Below are 18,294 nucleotides of genomic sequence, written 5' to 3'. Positions count from 1 at the left end.
TGAATCTGAGAGAAAAAAGCAATTTGAAGTTAATGGGCTCCCTTTAACATTCTTGATATTAAATAATAGAATTTAATAATATAATAAACCAGTACTGGTACCTGCCCTACAGTGCAGGACTACTTACAATGAGTCATGCACTACACTAAGTTTAATCTTGTGGTTATCTACACTGTCTTATGAAATTATCCTTGGCTGTTACATTAAGTACTATAAGTAGTGACAAAAATAATACTCATTTTGAAAAACACACTCATTTGATTTAACAACTTTGTAGAGAGGTATATTCTACACTAAAGTATACCCGTACAATCAACCGCACATATGTGCTATATGTATAAGATAGTTTTCTCTTTTACTTCTTGTCAGCAAAGTAACGAAGTCTTGCACTGCAATAAGAGTAAGGCAAAATAGAATGATAATAAAAGTAGATTAGACATGGTGACATACTTTCTTATCTCTTCTCTCTGCACTTCGTCATGCACTTTCTTCTTTTCTTCCAACTTTACAGCCTTAAAAGAAACATGAAAACAATAGTTACTATAAGAAGCACCATTTGGTACTGTTTAATGGAATTATAAAGTTTAGCAGTAATCAATACTATGTGTATAACACAGTGACTGGTACGAGATACTCGTCACCCTAATAGAACAGCCAATGCATGCATAGCTGTACAAAAACTAAACAATTTAGTATAGAAAATCCAAGCGATAAAAAGTAGTAAAGTTAGTAATAAAAAGTAGTGAAACAAGAGACGAATGATGGTATTACAGCATAGCTCTGTGGGAAAATCCCTACTTTGGATTTGGCTTTGAAAAAAGTAATTGTTATAACATGCCAAAGTGAGATATATACCTGTTTAATTACTGTATATCGCTTGGATCCCTACTTAATCTTTAAATTAATATTTTTAAAACATACTAGACAAATAAACCAAAACAGCGAATCGGTATGCAGACCCCCAAAAAGCCATGGTGAACAAATCCAAGGTGGCGGCCAAGAAGTGGCTGTGATGGAGGTTAATGGCAAAAACTTTAATTACAATCATTCAGGTAAATTTGGTGCCGATCTCTGGCTTTTGGGGGGCACACCCTTTTTACAGCTTAGCTATTTTGGTATATAGTACAGTGGAACCTTACCCTTTGTGGTTAAATAAATAAAAATAAAATAAATAGACCTCTCTTATCCAGGTAGTCTGGTACATGCTGCTGTCCGTTTATCTCAGAAATGTCCGTAACTAAGAAATGCATGCCAATGTGCTGAAGTAAATGCTATTATTGCTAGGAACCAATTGGTAGATACTATTAGTAGCCACCTGTCTCTCTCTGGGTGTGGTTGAACTTTTTATAGGGTGACTATTTTGTAGGTGAACATTCTACATGGTGACTTGTAATGTAGCTACTCTCTACAGAATGACTTGCTAATTACTGAATGTTCTAATAGGGTGACTGCACTATTAGAGTATCTTGATCATTACGCATAATTGGCTTTCGCAGTATAACTCAGTGGCTTTATTGTGAATTCCTGTAAAGTTATTTCACAATGATTAATCCACCTATACAAAGCTCATTCCTTAAGCAGTTTGCCTAATGGTGTGGCAATAAACGTTTTAAACAAAACTTGATCACATGATTGTTACACATTGTAGGTTTTTGTATTGCTTCAGCCAGTTTCGATAGTTGCAGATAGTTTTGTAGTGTAATTTGTATTTTTACCATTAAAAGTGGTAACTACTAAAAGTGGCTCATTGTATTGCCTTGAATTTCCACTGGTCTCATATAAATACTTGGTCCCATAGAGGGTATAGACAATTGCAAATACTGGGTTTAATTCGAACAGCTAGTACAGATAATTCTGTACATTGCCATTAACGAGTTTAACAAGAAAGTCAAAAGTGTTTCATGACCTTGAATCTGTGTTATATGCTGAAGAAACTCATCAAAGAGCTGATTCCGAGGAACACATGTTGCTGGTCTTGTACTTGTACATAAACACTGGTTTCAAATAGTATCAAGGTAAATAGTTGCTTGCAAGATTCTATAAACTCCCAGGCCATAATAATTTGGAGACAATACACAACTCTGTAACTGACAAAATTAAAGTGTAGTACATCGGGATCTCTAATACCTGTGCACAGTTCAATCACCCAGTTATTCAGATAGGTGAATCTGTTCAGATAAATTAGCCCATTCAACACATAGAGTTTGGTTTAATGTTCGATTACTCTAATAAAACACATAAACTTACACTTGACAGAATAATCTAATAGAATAGTCACTTAGATAATAAAGGGATTGAGATTTCGGTTGATGATATAAATTAGTGGCTAATAGTCAATAATATCAGTACAGCAGAAAAAATTCATTTCACATTAAAAGGCCACTTTTTTATTAAGAACACACAAAAACTTCTATAATTCCATTAAGGAGATTTCTCATAGTTTCAATGCTTTACACATATACTTTGCACGAGGGTTAGTTGCATCAATTGTTACAATTACAAAAAAACAAACGAGGTATTAAAATCCTGATGCTTGAAACACGTAAAATAGAACAGTCATACAGTGGTCCCTTGATTACCTGGCCATCGATTATTTGAATTTCAGTTATTCGAACTACTGTATGGAGGTGACTGTTCTATTAGAGTATTTTGTCTAAAGTGTGTGTTCTATTAGAGTAATTGAACAGAGCTCTGTATAATGAATGGCAATCTATTACCTAAACTTTACAATTATCTGAACACCCTCATGGCTCACTGAGTTTGGATAGTATAGGGAGCACTGTACATACCTGTTCCCTAGCCTTTTGTTTCTTTTCTTGGTAGGCTTCATTTTCTCGCTGCCTTTTCTCAGCAATAGATTTCTCTCTCTTCTCCTAAACACATACTGTACACTCTAAGGATGATAATTATAAAATAAGAACATACGCGTTTTCTAATGCTATCAAATTTGGCATCCAATCTCGCCTGCTTTTCTTGCTTCTCCCTCATTGATGCAACATCACTATCACTCAGTCTTGGTCCACCCAACTTTGATGGGCTTGCTTGACACAAAGCTTCACATTGTTCTGCTTTCTTTTTTGACCGGAAAGCTTGATATTCAGCTGTTTCTTGGTGTACTTCTGTACCAGTATGTGGATGATGGTATGTACAATATAAACACACTTACTTTCAGTAATTGATGAACGCTTAGCAGCATTAGGCTGTTTTACATAATACCCTCCATGACTAGGAGAAACAATAAAATTTATTTATATTGGTTCTGCAGGTCAAAGCTTAGCTAACGAGAGTTGTTGCTTTGATTTAGTGAATGTACTAATACTAATACACTGTGCTGATACACCGTAGCAGCAACTGCATGTGTGTATATGTGGGTGTACAGTGTGTGCATGCATGGGTGTGTGTGTGTGTGTGACTCTGTGTGTGCGTGTGCACTAGAGATGCAACAATATATCAATATATCACGTATCGTATCGTTTTAAGACAATATTGCTGTATCGATACAAAGTCAAACTGTATCGATATATCGTGTATTGTGATATATCGGCATATCGTGGCTTGTTAACATGGCTGACAATCAAATTACTGTACACTGTGGTTAAAATGGATAGTATATAATGCTTCTCAAAGAAAAATTAGCTTACTTGTTTCTCTTACAAAAAACAAAATAACACCATTAAAAACAATATAGACCATTGCTTAGACTCCACTTTGTATCGCGCAATATATTGCTGTATCGTGATACAGCAGAGGCAATATATTGATACGTCTACACACTGTATCGTTGCATCTCTAGTGTGCATGTGAGTCTGTGTGTGCGTGTGCATGTGACTCTCTGTGTGTGTGTACCACACGTCCAATGCCTGGTTATGTCAAGTTGTTGTTTCCTTGAGCAAGAAACTTCACTCACATTAATTGTTCTAGTCTGGCCAGCTGTTTAATGGGGACCTGGTGGCTGTCATCAGCTGGGCAGGTAGCCCACCAGCTGTAACTTCAATGGGTACCTGGCATGGGTGGTGGTGGTGGTGGAGGGGTCTGCTGATGGGGGTGCCCCAGCCCCCCCCCCCCCCCCCCCTCAGAATGATATCTCGTTGAAATTATCTTGAAAACTGCATGAAAAAGATCAATATACTCTAATAGAATGCTCAAATACCCTAATAAAGTAGTCAGAGCGATTCATAAAAATGTGTTCCTAAAAGTAGTACAAAATTTTTCCTAAAGTGGAAATCAAACCACTGACCTCTTACCTGAGGAGTGGCATCATTACCAGTGTTTCCAAGTGCCTAAATGTTGTTTTTTAATGCTACATTACTGTAGCTAAAAATTTTTGCCAAAAGAGGTTTTTATTAATTGTAAATAGCAGGGGCAGATACAGGGGGGGGGGGAAGGGGTAAAGGGGCCTCCAAAAATTTTTAGTATACCAAGATCAGGATACTCTAATAGAGCAGTCACTCTAATAAAGCAGTCACAGTATTAGAGCAGTGTGTAGTGAGCTATTTAAGGATTTTGATGTACTTTATCAGTGATAAATGCATAGTTGGAGAGGTGGGCAGCTATTGTCAGCTGGCTATGACCTTTTTTTTTGGTCTCACCTTACCAAACCAGAAACAATGTAGTGCCTCAGTTCAATTTGACCCCCCCTCTGAATAGACTGTTTAAAATACATTACTTTTTGAATTGTACCAATAAATTATTAAATTCTGATGACATTGTGAAGCCTAAAATGGCTACAGCTTCTGGGGGGGAGCTCTGGTCAGCCCCCCTCACATCAACTACTCCCTCCACCACTGGTACCTGGTGTAAACTGGGGATGTAAATGCAAACTGTCCATCAGGCAAACTTGATTACTTGTTTCTCACGTATCACGTTTTACCCTACTGCTTCAAATTTCATTGTTGCTGTTATTGATCACATGCATTCGTATTTTGATGCTAAGAAGGCTGGCCATCATTTCATAGAGCAGAAAACACATTTTGCAGTTTAGCAAAGGCTGTAATATGTAAGTAGTAACTTTTAGAAGGACTTTACAGTGACAGATAACCTACTGTTCCTGTGGTTTGAAGCATTTCCTTTAATAATAATGAATAATGAAAAATGATCTCCCGTCCGCACGAGAATCCCAAATTTTGTGGATGAGAAATAAGTAATCATGTATGCCTGGCCTAATGTATGGGTAAAGTCGGGTACCCATATTTTCACTTGAGACATGGTACAGCCTCCTGAGGGTTACCAGCCCTGCCCAGGAGGATTTGCCAGCACTGATTCTTAGCACTAAACATGTGTTTGTGCACGTGTACATGTGGTGCTACCAATATTCACAATTTTTGTGCACTGAGGTTTGGTATGAAAATGAGCTACAGTATATTGTGGCATAGATTATACAGGGGACCTACTAAGGTAAATGAGGGCATTTCCGGACACTCTTTGATAAAATCACTTTAACACTGCACTCACAACAAGTTAGCACAAGCCCTAGGAATCATTTTAAAGCCTATCTTATAGTGTATCTGCAGTACAAATTTCATTTTGATACAATCAACTGCTGAGGAGTTATGAGCTGAAATTTAACAGCATTGAGAAATGCAACATGCGGTTAATTCCGGACACTTCAAATAACAACCAAGTACCACTTATCTGCAGCTTATAAATCAAGTAGAAAGTTCATACCCTTTTGGAGGAAGCAGTGTACACAGTGGATGTAAACAAAATTGTATGAAAGTGCAGTTTACAACTACTTGTGATTCTTCTACTGCCTTCCCCAACCTTACTATGTATCATGTTGCCACGATTAATGATGTCATAGCATTCTGGCAAATAAAAACAATGCTGCTGTTCAAGGCAGTGCATTTTAAGAGTTTAAGAGAGAAAATGGTTGACAAAAACCTGAAAGTATCAACCCCCCTAGGCACACTTACATACTACAATACACTGAATACAGTGTATATTTTACTACAACAAAATGTACTTTAAGTACTTCCACTATGTACTTGTACTTTACTTAAGTACTTTTAAAATGTACTTGGTCCCATGTCTGAGGTCCGGAATTACCCGCACTTAGCAAGAATTTCAGTTCCGTTTGAAAATTATACTCTTTGTGTGATGACGTCAACAAGTTTAAAACAACGTTGATTACATCATCACGCAAAACGTTTGTTTTCAAACGGAACTGAAATCCCCGGTACTGTGGATTTAATGTCCGTTGAAAAACCCCATACTACACAACCACAAAATATTAGTGATGGGTAATACCAGGATTTTCAGAACGATACGATATAGACTAAAGTTGACCGATATTGATACTTTTCGATACGATATTGTAACATTCATTTGCTTGTGTAAATTGCCAGTTTTCTTACATAATAAGTAGCTATACACAATGGGGATTTCCCACCCACAATAGTGATTTGAAAATTGCTGAAGGTAATGGAATGCTACAATACACATTTAAAAATCAATTCAGATCATGTGATGTATTGTATCGAATTCTGAAAAATATATCGATACTTTTTGATATCAGCAAAAATCTAATGATACGATATAATATTGATATATCACCCAACACTACAAAATATTTACCTGGAATTTATTTACGCGATTGCAGTACTGAATAGTCAGAATTTCTCAACGGACATGAAATTTACAGTACCTTATCTATGATTGTGGCAAGTACCAGCAAGAGTTCATAATATAATACACGGAGGTATATATATTATGCACCTATCAATATTATTCCCCACCTCCCCTCTCCCAGGTGTAATAGGGGAAATAGTGGGGATTTGACTTTTTGAAAAATCAAATTCTCCACCCATGGGGGAACGACTAGTGGTCAAATCTCCATGTAGTATGGCTGCAGTACACTTTAGGAAACAGGTTAGTTTAGTCTCGCATGGCCAGACTGCTTTTTCTCGGCACGGCACTTATCGATTGCATCATAGAGCATTTTCATTTCCATGGAAACGAATAATGACGTAAAGGGCACACCTACGGTCACCATATTGTTGAACCACATTGCGGTAGTGATTGTTGTTTTTACAGCGTTTGTATTGTGAATACAATGGTTAACTGTGCTATTGTTGGCTGTTCTAGTGACAGTAGCAAGCCTGGAAGGAACAATTGCTTGTTTCACAAGCTACCAACCATAATCACGCACCAAGGGCCTCAAATGGTGGAAATAATGACAAGAGTTTGGTTATCAGTCATCTCTAGAGACAATTTGCCATGTTTAGAAAATGTTTATGTTTGCAGTAATCATCTTGAAAGCGGTAAGTGCTACAAACTAGGTGTGTTGTGCTGTACTAATTCATTTTATTTAGGTAAACCAGCATATGTTATGAAAACATTTGATGTTGACTGGGCTCCTTGCATTAACCTAGGTCAATGTGAGTACTTTGCAAGCAGCTAGTGATAGGGCAATACAAACTGAACAGAGAAGGCAAAGAATGGAGGAAGCTACAACCTCATCTTCTGTTGCCTCTTCCAGTGTTGGTGCACAAGTATCAGAGGAAGATACTGGCTGTGTGTTTGTTAATGAGAGTACTCAAGCTGATCAAGGAGTGTTGTGTATCAGTAAAACAGTGCAAACAACTCCACCTCAGACTTGTGATGTTGGGGTTCACTTTCAAAATTATTGCCGGGAGACATTGTCCTTGCTGACAGCGGTTTTGACATTGATGAAGATGTTGCCAGAATGCAGAAAACTTTACAAATACCCACATTCACATGTAGATGTGTGCAGTTGTCTCCACAAGATCTTGAGAAAACTCGCCAACTGGCAAATATCTGTATACACATTGAGAGGGTGATAGGTGCTACGAGGCAGAAATACTCTATTCTGATGAGTTGTATCCCCATAGACTTTGTGAAACCTAAGGCAGATGGAGAAAAAGCTACTATAAACAAAATTATAATTATTTGTTCAGCATTAAATAATTTATGTAAATCTGTAGTTCCTAATAATTAATTTCATTACATGACAAATACTGTAACTGTACATTAATATAATAACATTATTTCTTTTGCTTCTTCCGTGTAAATTGAGGCAACTTACGACAGTTTGCACAATACCACTTGTTGGCACGTGGAGGATTCTTCAGTTTAAGGCATGAGAGGTGGAACCATTGACCATTCTCACAATCATCATTGTCACATCCAACCATCTCACCGCCCTTGTCTTCCTTGCAGTAGAAATAAGTATAAGTATCAGTAACAGCTGAAGCTGCTGCAGTTTGTGCTGGCATAATTTGTTCTCGAGAATGCCATTTTGCCAGCAGTTCTGGAAGAATACATAATTCAAAAAATGAGAACTTTTGTCAACTATGTCTTTGATCAGGTGTTCATCTCGAAATATTCTCTGGATTGAGATGCTTGCATTACCATCACGAAAAGTGGCAACTACAAAATCAGCATAATCAGCAAAGAGCTGAGTCTGTACTTGATAGTAGTACATGTGTGTTTTCAAAAGGTTACCGTCATCCTGAATGTAGGGAGCTGATGCACCATCACGAACGCAATAAGGGCACTTGACTTCCAGTACCCCTATTCTAGTGCAGCATTCACACTGGATATTACCATCCGGACTAGCCCCAATGAAAGGATACGTGATGCTATTGCAAACAAACCCAGAGTGAACATCTTTCATGATGCATATGCTGACCTTGCTGACGTCTCGTGTTCACACCCCCACTTAGTAGCCTTAGAGGAGAAATTATTCATCTCGTCGAATCAGACTCTGTGAAGGGTTTCCAGGATCCATAACACAGATGTTCTTCACTTCATGACAGAGGCTGTTATCCTACCAGCTCTTTGAACAAACCAGGCTGTACTCTTACTCTGGTGGCGAGTAGCTTCTTCAACTGTTCTAATTTCTTCTTCTGCAATTGTCAACATTACTTGCTCACACACTGCCATTAGCTCTGGATATGTTAGTTCTTCATTTTCTGGCCGGTACAAGTCTCTCAACAGAGATGGTAAGTTGATGACAGGAGAACGGTCTTGAACTTATCCGAAAGTGGTGAGACAATTGAATTAATCACAGGATCAAACCTTTCATTTTCTGTCAAGAATGCTAATTTGTCTTCATCTGAAGGCGGGGTCTGCAACAATTGAAGAAAACTAAAATCAGCTAAAGACTTGTTTTCATTGCCTGGAATAGACTCTGAATGCTCTACTTCATTAGCAAGCAGCTCCATTTCATTGTCATTTAATTCCAGTTCGGAAGTGCTGTCTGCTAATTCAACAACAGACAAACCTTGCTGTGGTTGTGCTTGGGAACATTGCGGCAATTCCGACAATGGCAATGAGTCATTGTATAAATGTGCTCCCCTTTTCCTGTTGCAGCTAATAGAACCTTTAGGCTTCGTAAATGGTATGTCCATTATTCGAGTATAAGGTATCGTTTCCACTAAGTGCGGCTCCTTCCACACACAACCTATCTTTGTACAAGTTGTGGAAACCCGTGATGCCAATTCAAGATAAAATAAAATAGCTGCAACATGGGAACAAACTTCACCAAGGCCTGCCATGCAGGTGCAGTGACCCGCCTCAACTGTACCATCATGCTCACATGTCACCCAAGTGTTCACTGGTGGATCATTAGCACACTGGGAGTGTCTCACCTATAGTACATATAAGTGAAGTGATTGCATGTGTAGCTAAAATTTACCTTTGCTACTGCAGCAAACTTTTTGTCAAATCGTTTTGAACCCAGGTAGTTCACAAATCCGCAAAGGAAGTACTTGTACGCATCAAGGCTTTTATGAGCTTTAAACCATTGTGAAGTACAAAAGCTGTGTCCCAGGACCAAGTAGTTGAAGATATCTGTGTTCGTGACAGGTGGAAAAATGCCTTTCATCAATTCAGAGGGTGGAATCAAATACGGGTGTTGAATTCCAGATAGCTTCTCGAGGTATCTCCTCTTATTACTGACAGACAACTCCCGAGCATAGTCACTTAATGGAAATTCATCAGCCGCCATAATTATCTGTAATCACGATCCAGTTCTGGTTCAACAATATGGCGATCGTGGGTGTGCCTATATGTCATTATTCGTTACCATGGAAATGAAAATGTTCTGTAAGCGCCTGCTCGAAAAAGGGTCTGGTGAAAACCGAATTGACAACTCGTTCTTGCTACCTACATGTTTTTGTAGATAACGATTTGTGAACAGCAGCTGTATGGTGCGCCCGCTCCAAAAGTTGTAACTCCTGTGTGCTCCAAAAGTTGTAACTCCTGTGTGCTCCAAAAGTTGTAACTCCTGTGCGGCTGACAGGTGGCGTTGATGCTGATTTACGTAAGTGCAGGTGGCGCTGACAAATTAGGCCAGAACGAGTTGTCAGTTTGGTTTTCACCAGACCTTTTTTCGAGCAGGCACTAATATAATGCAATCGATAAGAGCCATGCTGAGAAAAAAAGCGGTCTGGCCACGTGAGACTAAGATTAGTTCTTATGTAGCTTGCACGTTAAACTAAACACCTAGAATTTCGAATGGTCAAATGCCCCACTACTGGGGCAGAATTTCAGATCAAATCGGGCCAAAATCCCCACTAATCCCCTAGTAAGCCCGGGAGGGGGGGTAGTGGGGATTAATATTGATAGGTGCATTATGAACTCCTCGATGAACTCTTGGTACCAGTAATGACCCGCCCGCCTGCACTCCACATATGGGGTTTACCGAACAGAGGTCTAATGTATACACACACTTACTATTGGAGTTGTGGGGCTTCAATTTGCGACGAGGTTTGCGAAGATGACGAAGCAGATGGAGAAGTTGGCTCTGTTGGTGTAGGCTGATAACTAGCTGAAGTCTCCATATCATCTTGCTGATTACCTTCCCTACGTTCATGCCTCTGTCTTCGGTCTCTTTGTTGCCGTGTTCGTCCTGGTGGTCGAGAATAAGTGTAACTCATCTTTATGCGTTAATTCTGACTAAGCGCTGGTGCTTAGATCCCAATGTTTCTAAATCACCATGGTGACTGTGGAAAATGGCTGAACAAACATTAGCAGAATCAAAAGAAATTAACGAGTTACTTACTCGGCTAATTGAGAACTTAACTAAGGCTACAGATAAAAATGAAGGCCTTCTAGAGTCGATAGAATCATCAGAAGTAAGATCATCTGGTGCAGAAACGGGAGTTTTGCGCAACCTCCGCGCAAGGCTAGCAGCTACCCACGCCCCCAACGCTGCGCTGAGACGAGACTTGAAAACCTTCTCAGATATTTTCCAACAACGTTACACTAACTTGGATCAAGCAGCTAAGAGTGTAGAAAGTGTAAGTCTAGATCTAAAAGTTAAACAAAAGGCACTGGAAGAGGAACTACTTGCTTTACAAGCTTCTAAGGAGTCGCACGAGCAAGGGAAGACGGAATGGAAAGATAAATTAGAAGCTGCAAGGAAAGAAATACTAGAACAAGATGATAGACTCACTGTTCTGTCAGAACAACTTGCTGGAGCTAAAACTGCACTTGAAAAGAGAACAAATGACCTTGCTTCTGAAAGGATTGCGTTTGAGGAGGAAAAGTTACTAACAAAAACTGATACTAACACTATAGCAGCTTCTGAGGCTAGTGAGTTACAGGAGAAACTCCGTGAACAAATTCTGAAGAATGTTGAATTGGAGAATGCTTTGTTGAAGGCAGAGCTAAGCCTTCACCATACAGTGGAGCGAGTCAATCAGCTAACTGCAACCAATGAAAGGTTGCAACGTGATCTGATGCAGTCAAGACAGACGTCAACCCGTACCTTGAAGCAGTTTGAGAGAAAGACAGTCGACGGTAAATTAATGTACACATACAGGCGGTCATTCATTTTTTTTCCTCGCGTAGCTAACAAGAAACTAGCACAAATGAACAGTGAGCTTGTCCAAGCTCATGAGCAAACAAAAAGGTTTCAAGAGGTGCTAGGAATGGAACGACGCAAGCAGAAAAGTCTAAAGGTATGCTATGCACATAACCACAGGGATTACTTGTATTATGTGGTCACGTCTATGTAGAATGCATTAGAGAAAGAGCTACAGCAGAAACCGTTTGGATTTGGTGACGAGATATCCCCAGCTGCTCGTAAAGCTTATTTAGACACATTAACTGATAGCTTAACATCACCACACAAATCACACACTCCAGTGAGACTTGAAGACGTTCTGAGAAAGAATGAGGTAATGTCATAATACCTGTAGCTCTTTCATGAGTACACACAATAGAATCTATTGGTGGAGAATGCTAATGTGAAGGCTGAACTGAGGAAGTTGAAAATTGAGAACTCAGAGCTGACGAAGAAAACAACCCAGGCATGTGGAAATGCACGATACATGGAGGTAATACAACAGCAAATGTTGACTCATTTTACAATTAAATTTTATCAGAACCAAGCACTTGTTGGCCTTGCTGATAGAGCAGAACTAAAGAGGAGATTAGAAAAAGCAGAAAACCAGGTTTGCGCTTGAACACTAACAATAACAATGTATGTAACATGTACATTCCCTAAACAATAGTATCGTGAACTGGAAAGTTCTCTTACCAAACAAGCCAGTGACTGGATAGCACAAAAGCATCGAGCAGCACAAACAGAAAAAGAAGTCCGTTGGAGTCAGGTAATGAGGTTATAAAATAACTGTATCTGGTAATTTTACTTACAATACACAGATTCAACCTATACCAGTACTTGGTGCTGCAGAACGGACCTGGTCCAGCTATACAAAAGGCAAAACTACAAACAGGTTGCTACATTCATGAGACATGCACAAAACTACACAATAATATCCAATGCAAAATGTTTTCGTACTGTAATTTTTTGATACGCAATTTTGTAAACCACAAGTTAGTAACAAACTAATGATTAGTTACTTCAATAAAGTCTGATTCATCCTCTTTCTCTGTTTCAGCCAATGGTGGAAAGTTTGGGGTTTTAGTTTCTTTCATGATGTGTGATACTATTGCAGCATTCATTGCCTCCTTTTCAGCTCTGTCTAATGATGTTCCAACTCCTTGGCCGATTATTTTCTGATCTGAAAATATTCCCACCACAAATGTTGGAAAATGAGTCAATCTACCACTTTCTCTCAGCAATCGTGACTCAGCTGGACCACGACTCTGTTGTTTCAACATAGTTGTGAGTGTTCCTTTAGGTTTTTTCAATCTTACAATGTCACGGACTTGGTTTAGAGTGAGCTGTGGTAAAATAAAATTATGGACAAATTTCCTAGCTTCTTCAGCACCTTGATCAAAGTACACAGCACCCACAACTGCCAACAGAGCATTTGATAAAATATCCTGTGCCTCCAGTGGAGTGCGTTTCTCATCAAGGCCCAAAGGCCTCGTAAGAATGATGTCAGCTAACCCTAAACGTTCACAAACTTTTGCTAAACTTTCTGATCCAGTAAGAGCTAGGTCTACCTGCAGCATGGATTCTCCAGGAAGATTGGGATAAGTGAAATAAAGAAATTCTCTCACAAACATTAACGTGATAGATCTACCCAACACAGCTAGTGTTCCATTGGATTGCTGGCTCTGATGTTCAATAACTTCCTCGGTAACTTCAATTGGTTCATATCCTTTAGCTGTCACCGCCTCTAATAAGGAGGGTAGCTGCTGTGGGTCATAACCAACTCGATGAGCAAAAGCAAACAGCTCTACTTCATGGCTCCAGTTGGAATAGGTTGTGACCGTACCCGTTTTGGGATCGACTCGTTCTTCTGCGTCGAGTTTCTTAGCTTTAGGATTGATGGCTGATTCAAGGAACTCGCTGTACACTTGAGGTTTTGTCTTACGAAAGTATTTACTGATGTATCGCACAGACGATGCTTGCGGCAGAACACGTTGAAAAACCAAACGAGAATTCATTGCTAATAAATTCTATTTAATGATCACCCTCAACAATCTAACCAATCAAAAACGACTTTCAGCAAAGGTACGCATACAAATTACATTTTAGCTAAGAGGTCTTTTTGGAATGAAGAATCAGTTTCATAGAAGTTTATCATGTCTTCACTTTGGTAATTGTCTTGAAGTGATGGTTTCGGCGCTTCCTTCAATTCCATATCAAAGCACTCGGTCAGTGCAGTCTTAATTGCTATCTCCTCAGCCTTGGCAAGGAAAGGGGAAGACCCTTCAGCCAGTAATTCGTCCCCTGAGAAAACTCCTACCACAAAAATAGTACGTTTCTTTGTACCATCCTTGTCTCTATCTATTTTTTGCAGCAGTTGTGACACAGGTGATGGCTTGTTTTGTTCTTTTAAAATGTAACATAACATCTGCTTTGGGTGCTCCAACTTTATTAACATATTCATGTCAACTTGATCTAGCTCTGGTACAATAAACTTTTCAACGAATTTTCTGGCAGCTTGAGCTCCCTTGTCACAGTACAAGGCACCAACAATAGCTAGGACAACATCTGATAATACATCAACTACAGCTTGTGATGACAGATTATATATCTTGTAAGGAGAACGAATGATATTTACAATATCCAAGTGCTTGCACAAATTCTTCTTCACCTCATCATTAGTTATTGCAGAGCTAACATCTCCTAGCTCATCACTTAACAGGTCAGGGTATACATTATAGAGGTGGTCTTGAACATACATTAGCATTACTGTTCTACCAAGTGTTGACAGCCTGTCGTTGCATTGGTAGTTGGTTTCCGGGGATGGGAACATTTGCACAAATCTCTTAGTGGTGAATGCGGTCAGTAAGGAAGGAAGTTCTTCTAGTTTGTAGCCTATCTGTTTAGCAAAGTTGGCCATTTGTAGATCATAATTCTGCTTGTTTAATTCACGAGACCGAGCATCATTTCTTCTCGCATTTTTTGCTACCCCACCATTGCTTTGTTGCTTACTTCTCTGCTCTGATGAAAACAGCCTGACAGAAATTGATGGTGCTCTTGCAAATCTAGTCTGGGAAAGTAAAGAGTCGAAGGACTTTAGCAACAGTCGTGAGCGAACCCACGAATTCATCTTCTTCCAAATATCGCACACCTATAGTTGTGAATTGTTCTATTTAAAGATCGCTCTGTTAGATACTTTTGTTTATGGCATCCTCCCCAGAAAACGATGACGCATTTCAAGACGATGATCAGAATGATGTAGATAAACAAGTATCGATAGACCCTATAAAAGTGAGTGTATCAGTGTAGAAATGACCATAAGAGTAACTATGAGCGTCATCTAAACCCTCTGGCTCGAATATAATGCTGGGTTCTACAAGCGTTCACTATTTGTCCATTATTGTATCCCATGATGCAAATTGTTCTTAGCAGTAGTGAAGTGAAACGCACATTGGCTTTATTTGATAGGCTGGTCAATTAACACCGCCTAAAAATCCTTATATCATTAAACGTTGATTGTTACATACTACATTTTAGAAAATGAATATAATGGCTCCTCAAATTGGAGATACAGAACATCAGTTACAATATGCATACTCCCTGTGGTTCATGGAGAGGGACACGTTACCATCACAACGATTGTCGTCATCCTCTTCAGTATATGAAGATAACATCAAATTAATAGCAACCTTCTCATCAGTAAGTTGTGGTAGTTTATCCATGAATGAATTAATAGAGTATATCTCTAATCATACACTATAATTTGTTTCAAATATAGCTTGTACATATTCCTGATTACTTCTAAATAAACCTGCCCTATCAGTGGCCACACTGTGCTCTTAAATTTATATCATGAAACACAGTGGGTTGAAATGTTGTGAGCTACTGGCTTTGTGATTTTGTAGGAGAATTTCAATACTATAATAAACTGTGGGAAAAAAGAAAGATTAAAGTTGTTTTGTAAGATTCCAAACCTTTTTTTAGTTGTTGCCATGGATGACTCATTCGAATAGTGGCCACCACCCTTGACTTGTAGCCACATCAGTTTGTGGTCTTTATCTGCATACTCCTTGTATATACATCAGTCACTTCATTATTGTGTCTGCATTACATGGACGTTGTAGGTTGAACAATTTTGGGCTCTCTACACACGATGTGCTCGACCAGGGGATCTGGCAGGATTCAGTGATATTCACTTGTTCAAACTGGGCATCAAACCGATGTGGGAGGTACTAATAGTGTGACTATATTAGTGTGGCTGTGTCCTACGTATGGGCCGACATCAGTTTCTACACTATTTAGAGCCCCTCACACGATGTGGGCTTGGCTACCCACAATTGATTACTTCGGCCTGTTGGTAGCTAACCCCAGGGGCTCTAAATAGCATAGAAACCAGTGTCAACCCATTTCCTAGAGAGGAAGAAAGTGGCAAACTACATTGGGATTTATCCTTAAGTAGTTGAGTTGATTGTGTCATTGCCACTGTACCAGTAGGACATTCACATTATGTGACAATAGTCAAGTAGTTACTATATATGCTGAGCTAAGATTACGCTTGTCTTGTCCAGAAAGTAAACTATTAAGAAACAAACTGGGTGCTAGCGTTGAGGTTTATCCGTAGAGTTTATTGTGTCAGCGTCACACCATGCCAGACATTGGTGTATTAAACACTTATAGACTATTTGAACACTAATGATGCCTGTCTTTATGCTGACAGTAAGGATGAGTTATATAATTGCAAGCTTCTGTGTACCTACATAAATCATGCTGACAGATATACAAGCCTAGGTGTGTCTGCCACATGCTGCTTTGGCTAATAACCAGTGGGTTGACCTGTTACTTTGCATTTGCTTTTCTGGATTGCAGTATCCTCCTGCCCTTCAGGCACTCGATCCTACATGCTAACTGAACTATGTTCACTGAAATTTTATTGTTGGACATCTACAGAAGGCTCTTCTGTACCCTACGTATACGTAACTCCATAAACTTGTACAAATTAATCAGTCGTGGTGCCCTTGACATTTGACCTGTAATGAGTGCTTGTGTGACACTCCCTCTTTCTGATTAATGGTTGATCTTTAAATGTTAAATTAATTGTATGCCATGTTTTTAATATGAATCACATGATTCTAGCAGCAGTATAGTCACTGCTCTAAAATTTTGAACTAGAGTATAATATTCCAGATCTCTGTTGAATTTTTATCTATTCTGCTTTCAAATAATTGATCTATGTATTATTGTCATACAGGATGAAGCAAATCAACATGGAGGCAAGTGGATGATAAGGTTGAAGAAAGGCATTGCTTCACGTTGTTGGGAAAACTTGGTTTGATGTTGTTTATTGTGTTATTATGGTTTAAATCTCTTGTGTTGCCATAGATACTAGCAATGTTGGGAGAACAGTTCATGGTCGGGGATGAGATATGTGGAGCTGTAGTATCTGTCCGTCCTAATGTTAGTTGTGTGTAGACTGTATGCATGCTCATGTGTGCTCCTATGTACGTATACATACATATGTGCTAGTGCTAAGCGGTTTTGATATTTCATAAACGGTACGATATTGTCAACTTGATATTGTGGTATGACTAAATCATATTATCTGTAGTTCTAGAGTTAGACCCTAATTATTTTCAATAACGGTAGAATTGTGTTTGAAAACCGATTGCATTATATACATATCCATTCATATGTACACTTTTTCATAATTTTAAAACTTGTGTTTTGGAATCCATGGTTTTTGTGGTAGTCAAAATATTGGATGGTTTCAAAAACAGATACTGCAGTTTGACTAAAATATTGTCATTTTACTCAGACCTAATGTATGTGTGTGTGTTGCATAAATCTGTATGTTGTGTCTGTGTGCACATGTGTGTATGTAGTGTACTGTGTGTGTCTGTGTAGTGTAGTGTTGTATGTAGTGTGGTAGGATGTACTCATGTCTTTAGAGAAGATGTTAACTTTTATACTGTACCATGAATATAACAATATATAATCCCTAATCATGCAGTTAATTTATTGGCTTGAGAAATGTGTGTAAGATAATTGCCATGCATTGTGAAAATACTTGTCACATTACAGTCTAGAGTGTTACAATGATAAACAGATGGCATATTTGCATGGAAATATCAGTTTGTGGTGTCTTAACAGGAGGATATTGTATCCCTGTGGAACAGGACAGCCTCAGATCATGTTGTCACCTCCCGGATAAGGGACACTCTAACAAGAGTCCTCTCCTTACCGCCCAACACCATCATGGAGTATAAGATGCACATGAACAGCATCAGGTGAACTATGATATCAAGTATACTTGTTGTTTGACTCAACATTCTTTCTTGCTTTAGGGATAAAACAAGCTACAGAAACACTGATGTATTTGTGCGATAATTCTGTATGTATGTATGTATGTATATAATTATGTGAATTTGTAAATGGTAATTCTATATTGGTTGGAAAAATCACTTTAAAATTTGTAAATATAATAC

General features: G+C 38.8%; 5 protein-coding genes across 5 annotated transcripts; 2 read left to right on the top strand and 3 right to left on the bottom strand.

The window, feature by feature from the left end:
• Positions 1-163: 163 nt before the first annotated feature.
• Positions 164-10,949, bottom strand: LOC136241634 (epithelial-stromal interaction protein 1-like). Its single transcript, XM_066032880.1, has 6 exons — positions 10,699-10,949; positions 3,167-3,225; positions 2,926-3,119; positions 2,790-2,873; positions 451-512; positions 164-389 (listed from the first exon to the last, which is right to left on the bottom strand). The coding sequence occupies exons 1-6, from the start codon at positions 10,899-10,901 to the stop codon at positions 356-358; spliced, it is 636 nt and encodes a 211-aa protein (XP_065888952.1). The 5' UTR covers positions 10,902-10,949; the 3' UTR covers positions 164-355.
• On the top strand, positions 10,937-12,807 carry LOC136241629 (putative uncharacterized protein MYH16). The gene is made up of 7 exons (XM_066032874.1): positions 10,937-11,766; positions 11,818-11,927; positions 11,985-12,146; positions 12,192-12,305; positions 12,354-12,422; positions 12,483-12,581; positions 12,634-12,807. Exons 1-7 carry the CDS (start codon positions 10,977-10,979, stop codon positions 12,721-12,723), a joined length of 1,434 nt encoding a protein of 477 aa, XP_065888946.1. The 5' UTR covers positions 10,937-10,976; the 3' UTR covers positions 12,724-12,807.
• LOC136241632 (ribonuclease 3-like) lies at positions 12,750-13,859 on the bottom strand. The gene has a single exon (XM_066032878.1). It carries the CDS (start codon positions 13,828-13,830, stop codon positions 12,820-12,822), a length of 1,011 nt encoding a protein of 336 aa, XP_065888950.1. The 5' UTR covers positions 13,831-13,859; the 3' UTR covers positions 12,750-12,819.
• Positions 13,860-13,868: 9 nt separating this feature from the next.
• On the bottom strand, positions 13,869-14,993 carry LOC136241631 (ribonuclease 3-like). Its single transcript, XM_066032877.1, has one exon. The coding sequence runs from the start codon at positions 14,940-14,942 to the stop codon at positions 13,911-13,913; it is 1,032 nt and encodes a 343-aa protein (XP_065888949.1). The 5' UTR covers positions 14,943-14,993; the 3' UTR covers positions 13,869-13,910.
• On the top strand, positions 14,944-18,291 carry LOC136241633 (eukaryotic translation initiation factor 4E type 2-like). Its single transcript, XM_066032879.1, has 7 exons — positions 14,944-15,103; positions 15,350-15,511; positions 15,937-16,041; positions 17,061-17,138; positions 17,192-17,266; positions 17,960-18,096; positions 18,154-18,291. The coding sequence occupies exons 1-7, from the start codon at positions 15,017-15,019 to the stop codon at positions 18,194-18,196; spliced, it is 687 nt and encodes a 228-aa protein (XP_065888951.1). The 5' UTR covers positions 14,944-15,016; the 3' UTR covers positions 18,197-18,291.
• The last annotated feature ends 3 nt before the right edge of the window (positions 18,292-18,294 follow it).

Source organism: Dysidea avara, chromosome 12 (assembly GCF_963678975.1).
Source record: "Dysidea avara chromosome 12, odDysAvar1.4, whole genome shotgun sequence".
In the NCBI taxonomy this organism is placed as follows: Eukaryota; Metazoa; Porifera; class Demospongiae; order Dictyoceratida; family Dysideidae; genus Dysidea; species Dysidea avara.
This window is presented reverse-complemented; position numbering and strand designations above follow the sequence as displayed.

Bases quoted from the DNA above. Each gene is read 5' to 3' on its own strand.
- LOC136241634 (XM_066032880.1), bottom strand. From the start codon at position 10,901: ATGAGTTACACTTATTCTCGACCACCAGGACGAACACGGCAACAAAGA. The intron at 2,874-2,925 runs GTATGTTCTTAT...GTATGTGTTTAG, and splicing joins TTGATAGCATTAGAAAACGC to GAGAAGAGAGAGAAATCTAT. The intron at 390-450 runs GTATGTCACCAT...CTCTTATTGCAG, and splicing joins CAGAGAGAAGAGATAAGAAA to TGCAAGACTTCGTTACTTTG.
- LOC136241629 (XM_066032874.1), top strand. From the start codon at position 10,977: ATGGCTGAACAAACATTAGCAGAATCAAAAGAAATTAACGAGTTACTT. The intron at 11,928-11,984 runs GTATGCTATGCA...ACGTCTATGTAG, and splicing joins GCAAGCAGAAAAGTCTAAAG to AATGCATTAGAGAAAGAGCT. The intron at 12,147-12,191 runs GTAATGTCATAA...TACACACAATAG, and splicing joins ACGTTCTGAGAAAGAATGAG to AATCTATTGGTGGAGAATGC.
- LOC136241632 (XM_066032878.1), bottom strand. From the start codon at position 13,830: ATGAATTCTCGTTTGGTTTTTCAACGTGTTCTGCCGCAAGCATCGTCT.
- LOC136241631 (XM_066032877.1), bottom strand. From the start codon at position 14,942: ATGAATTCGTGGGTTCGCTCACGACTGTTGCTAAAGTCCTTCGACTCT.
- LOC136241633 (XM_066032879.1), top strand. From the start codon at position 15,017: ATGGCATCCTCCCCAGAAAACGATGACGCATTTCAAGACGATGATCAG. The intron at 15,512-15,936 runs GTAAGTTGTGGT...TGGACGTTGTAG, and splicing joins TAATAGCAACCTTCTCATCA to GTTGAACAATTTTGGGCTCT. The intron at 18,097-18,153 runs GTGAACTATGAT...TTCTTGCTTTAG, and splicing joins ATGCACATGAACAGCATCAG to GGATAAAACAAGCTACAGAA.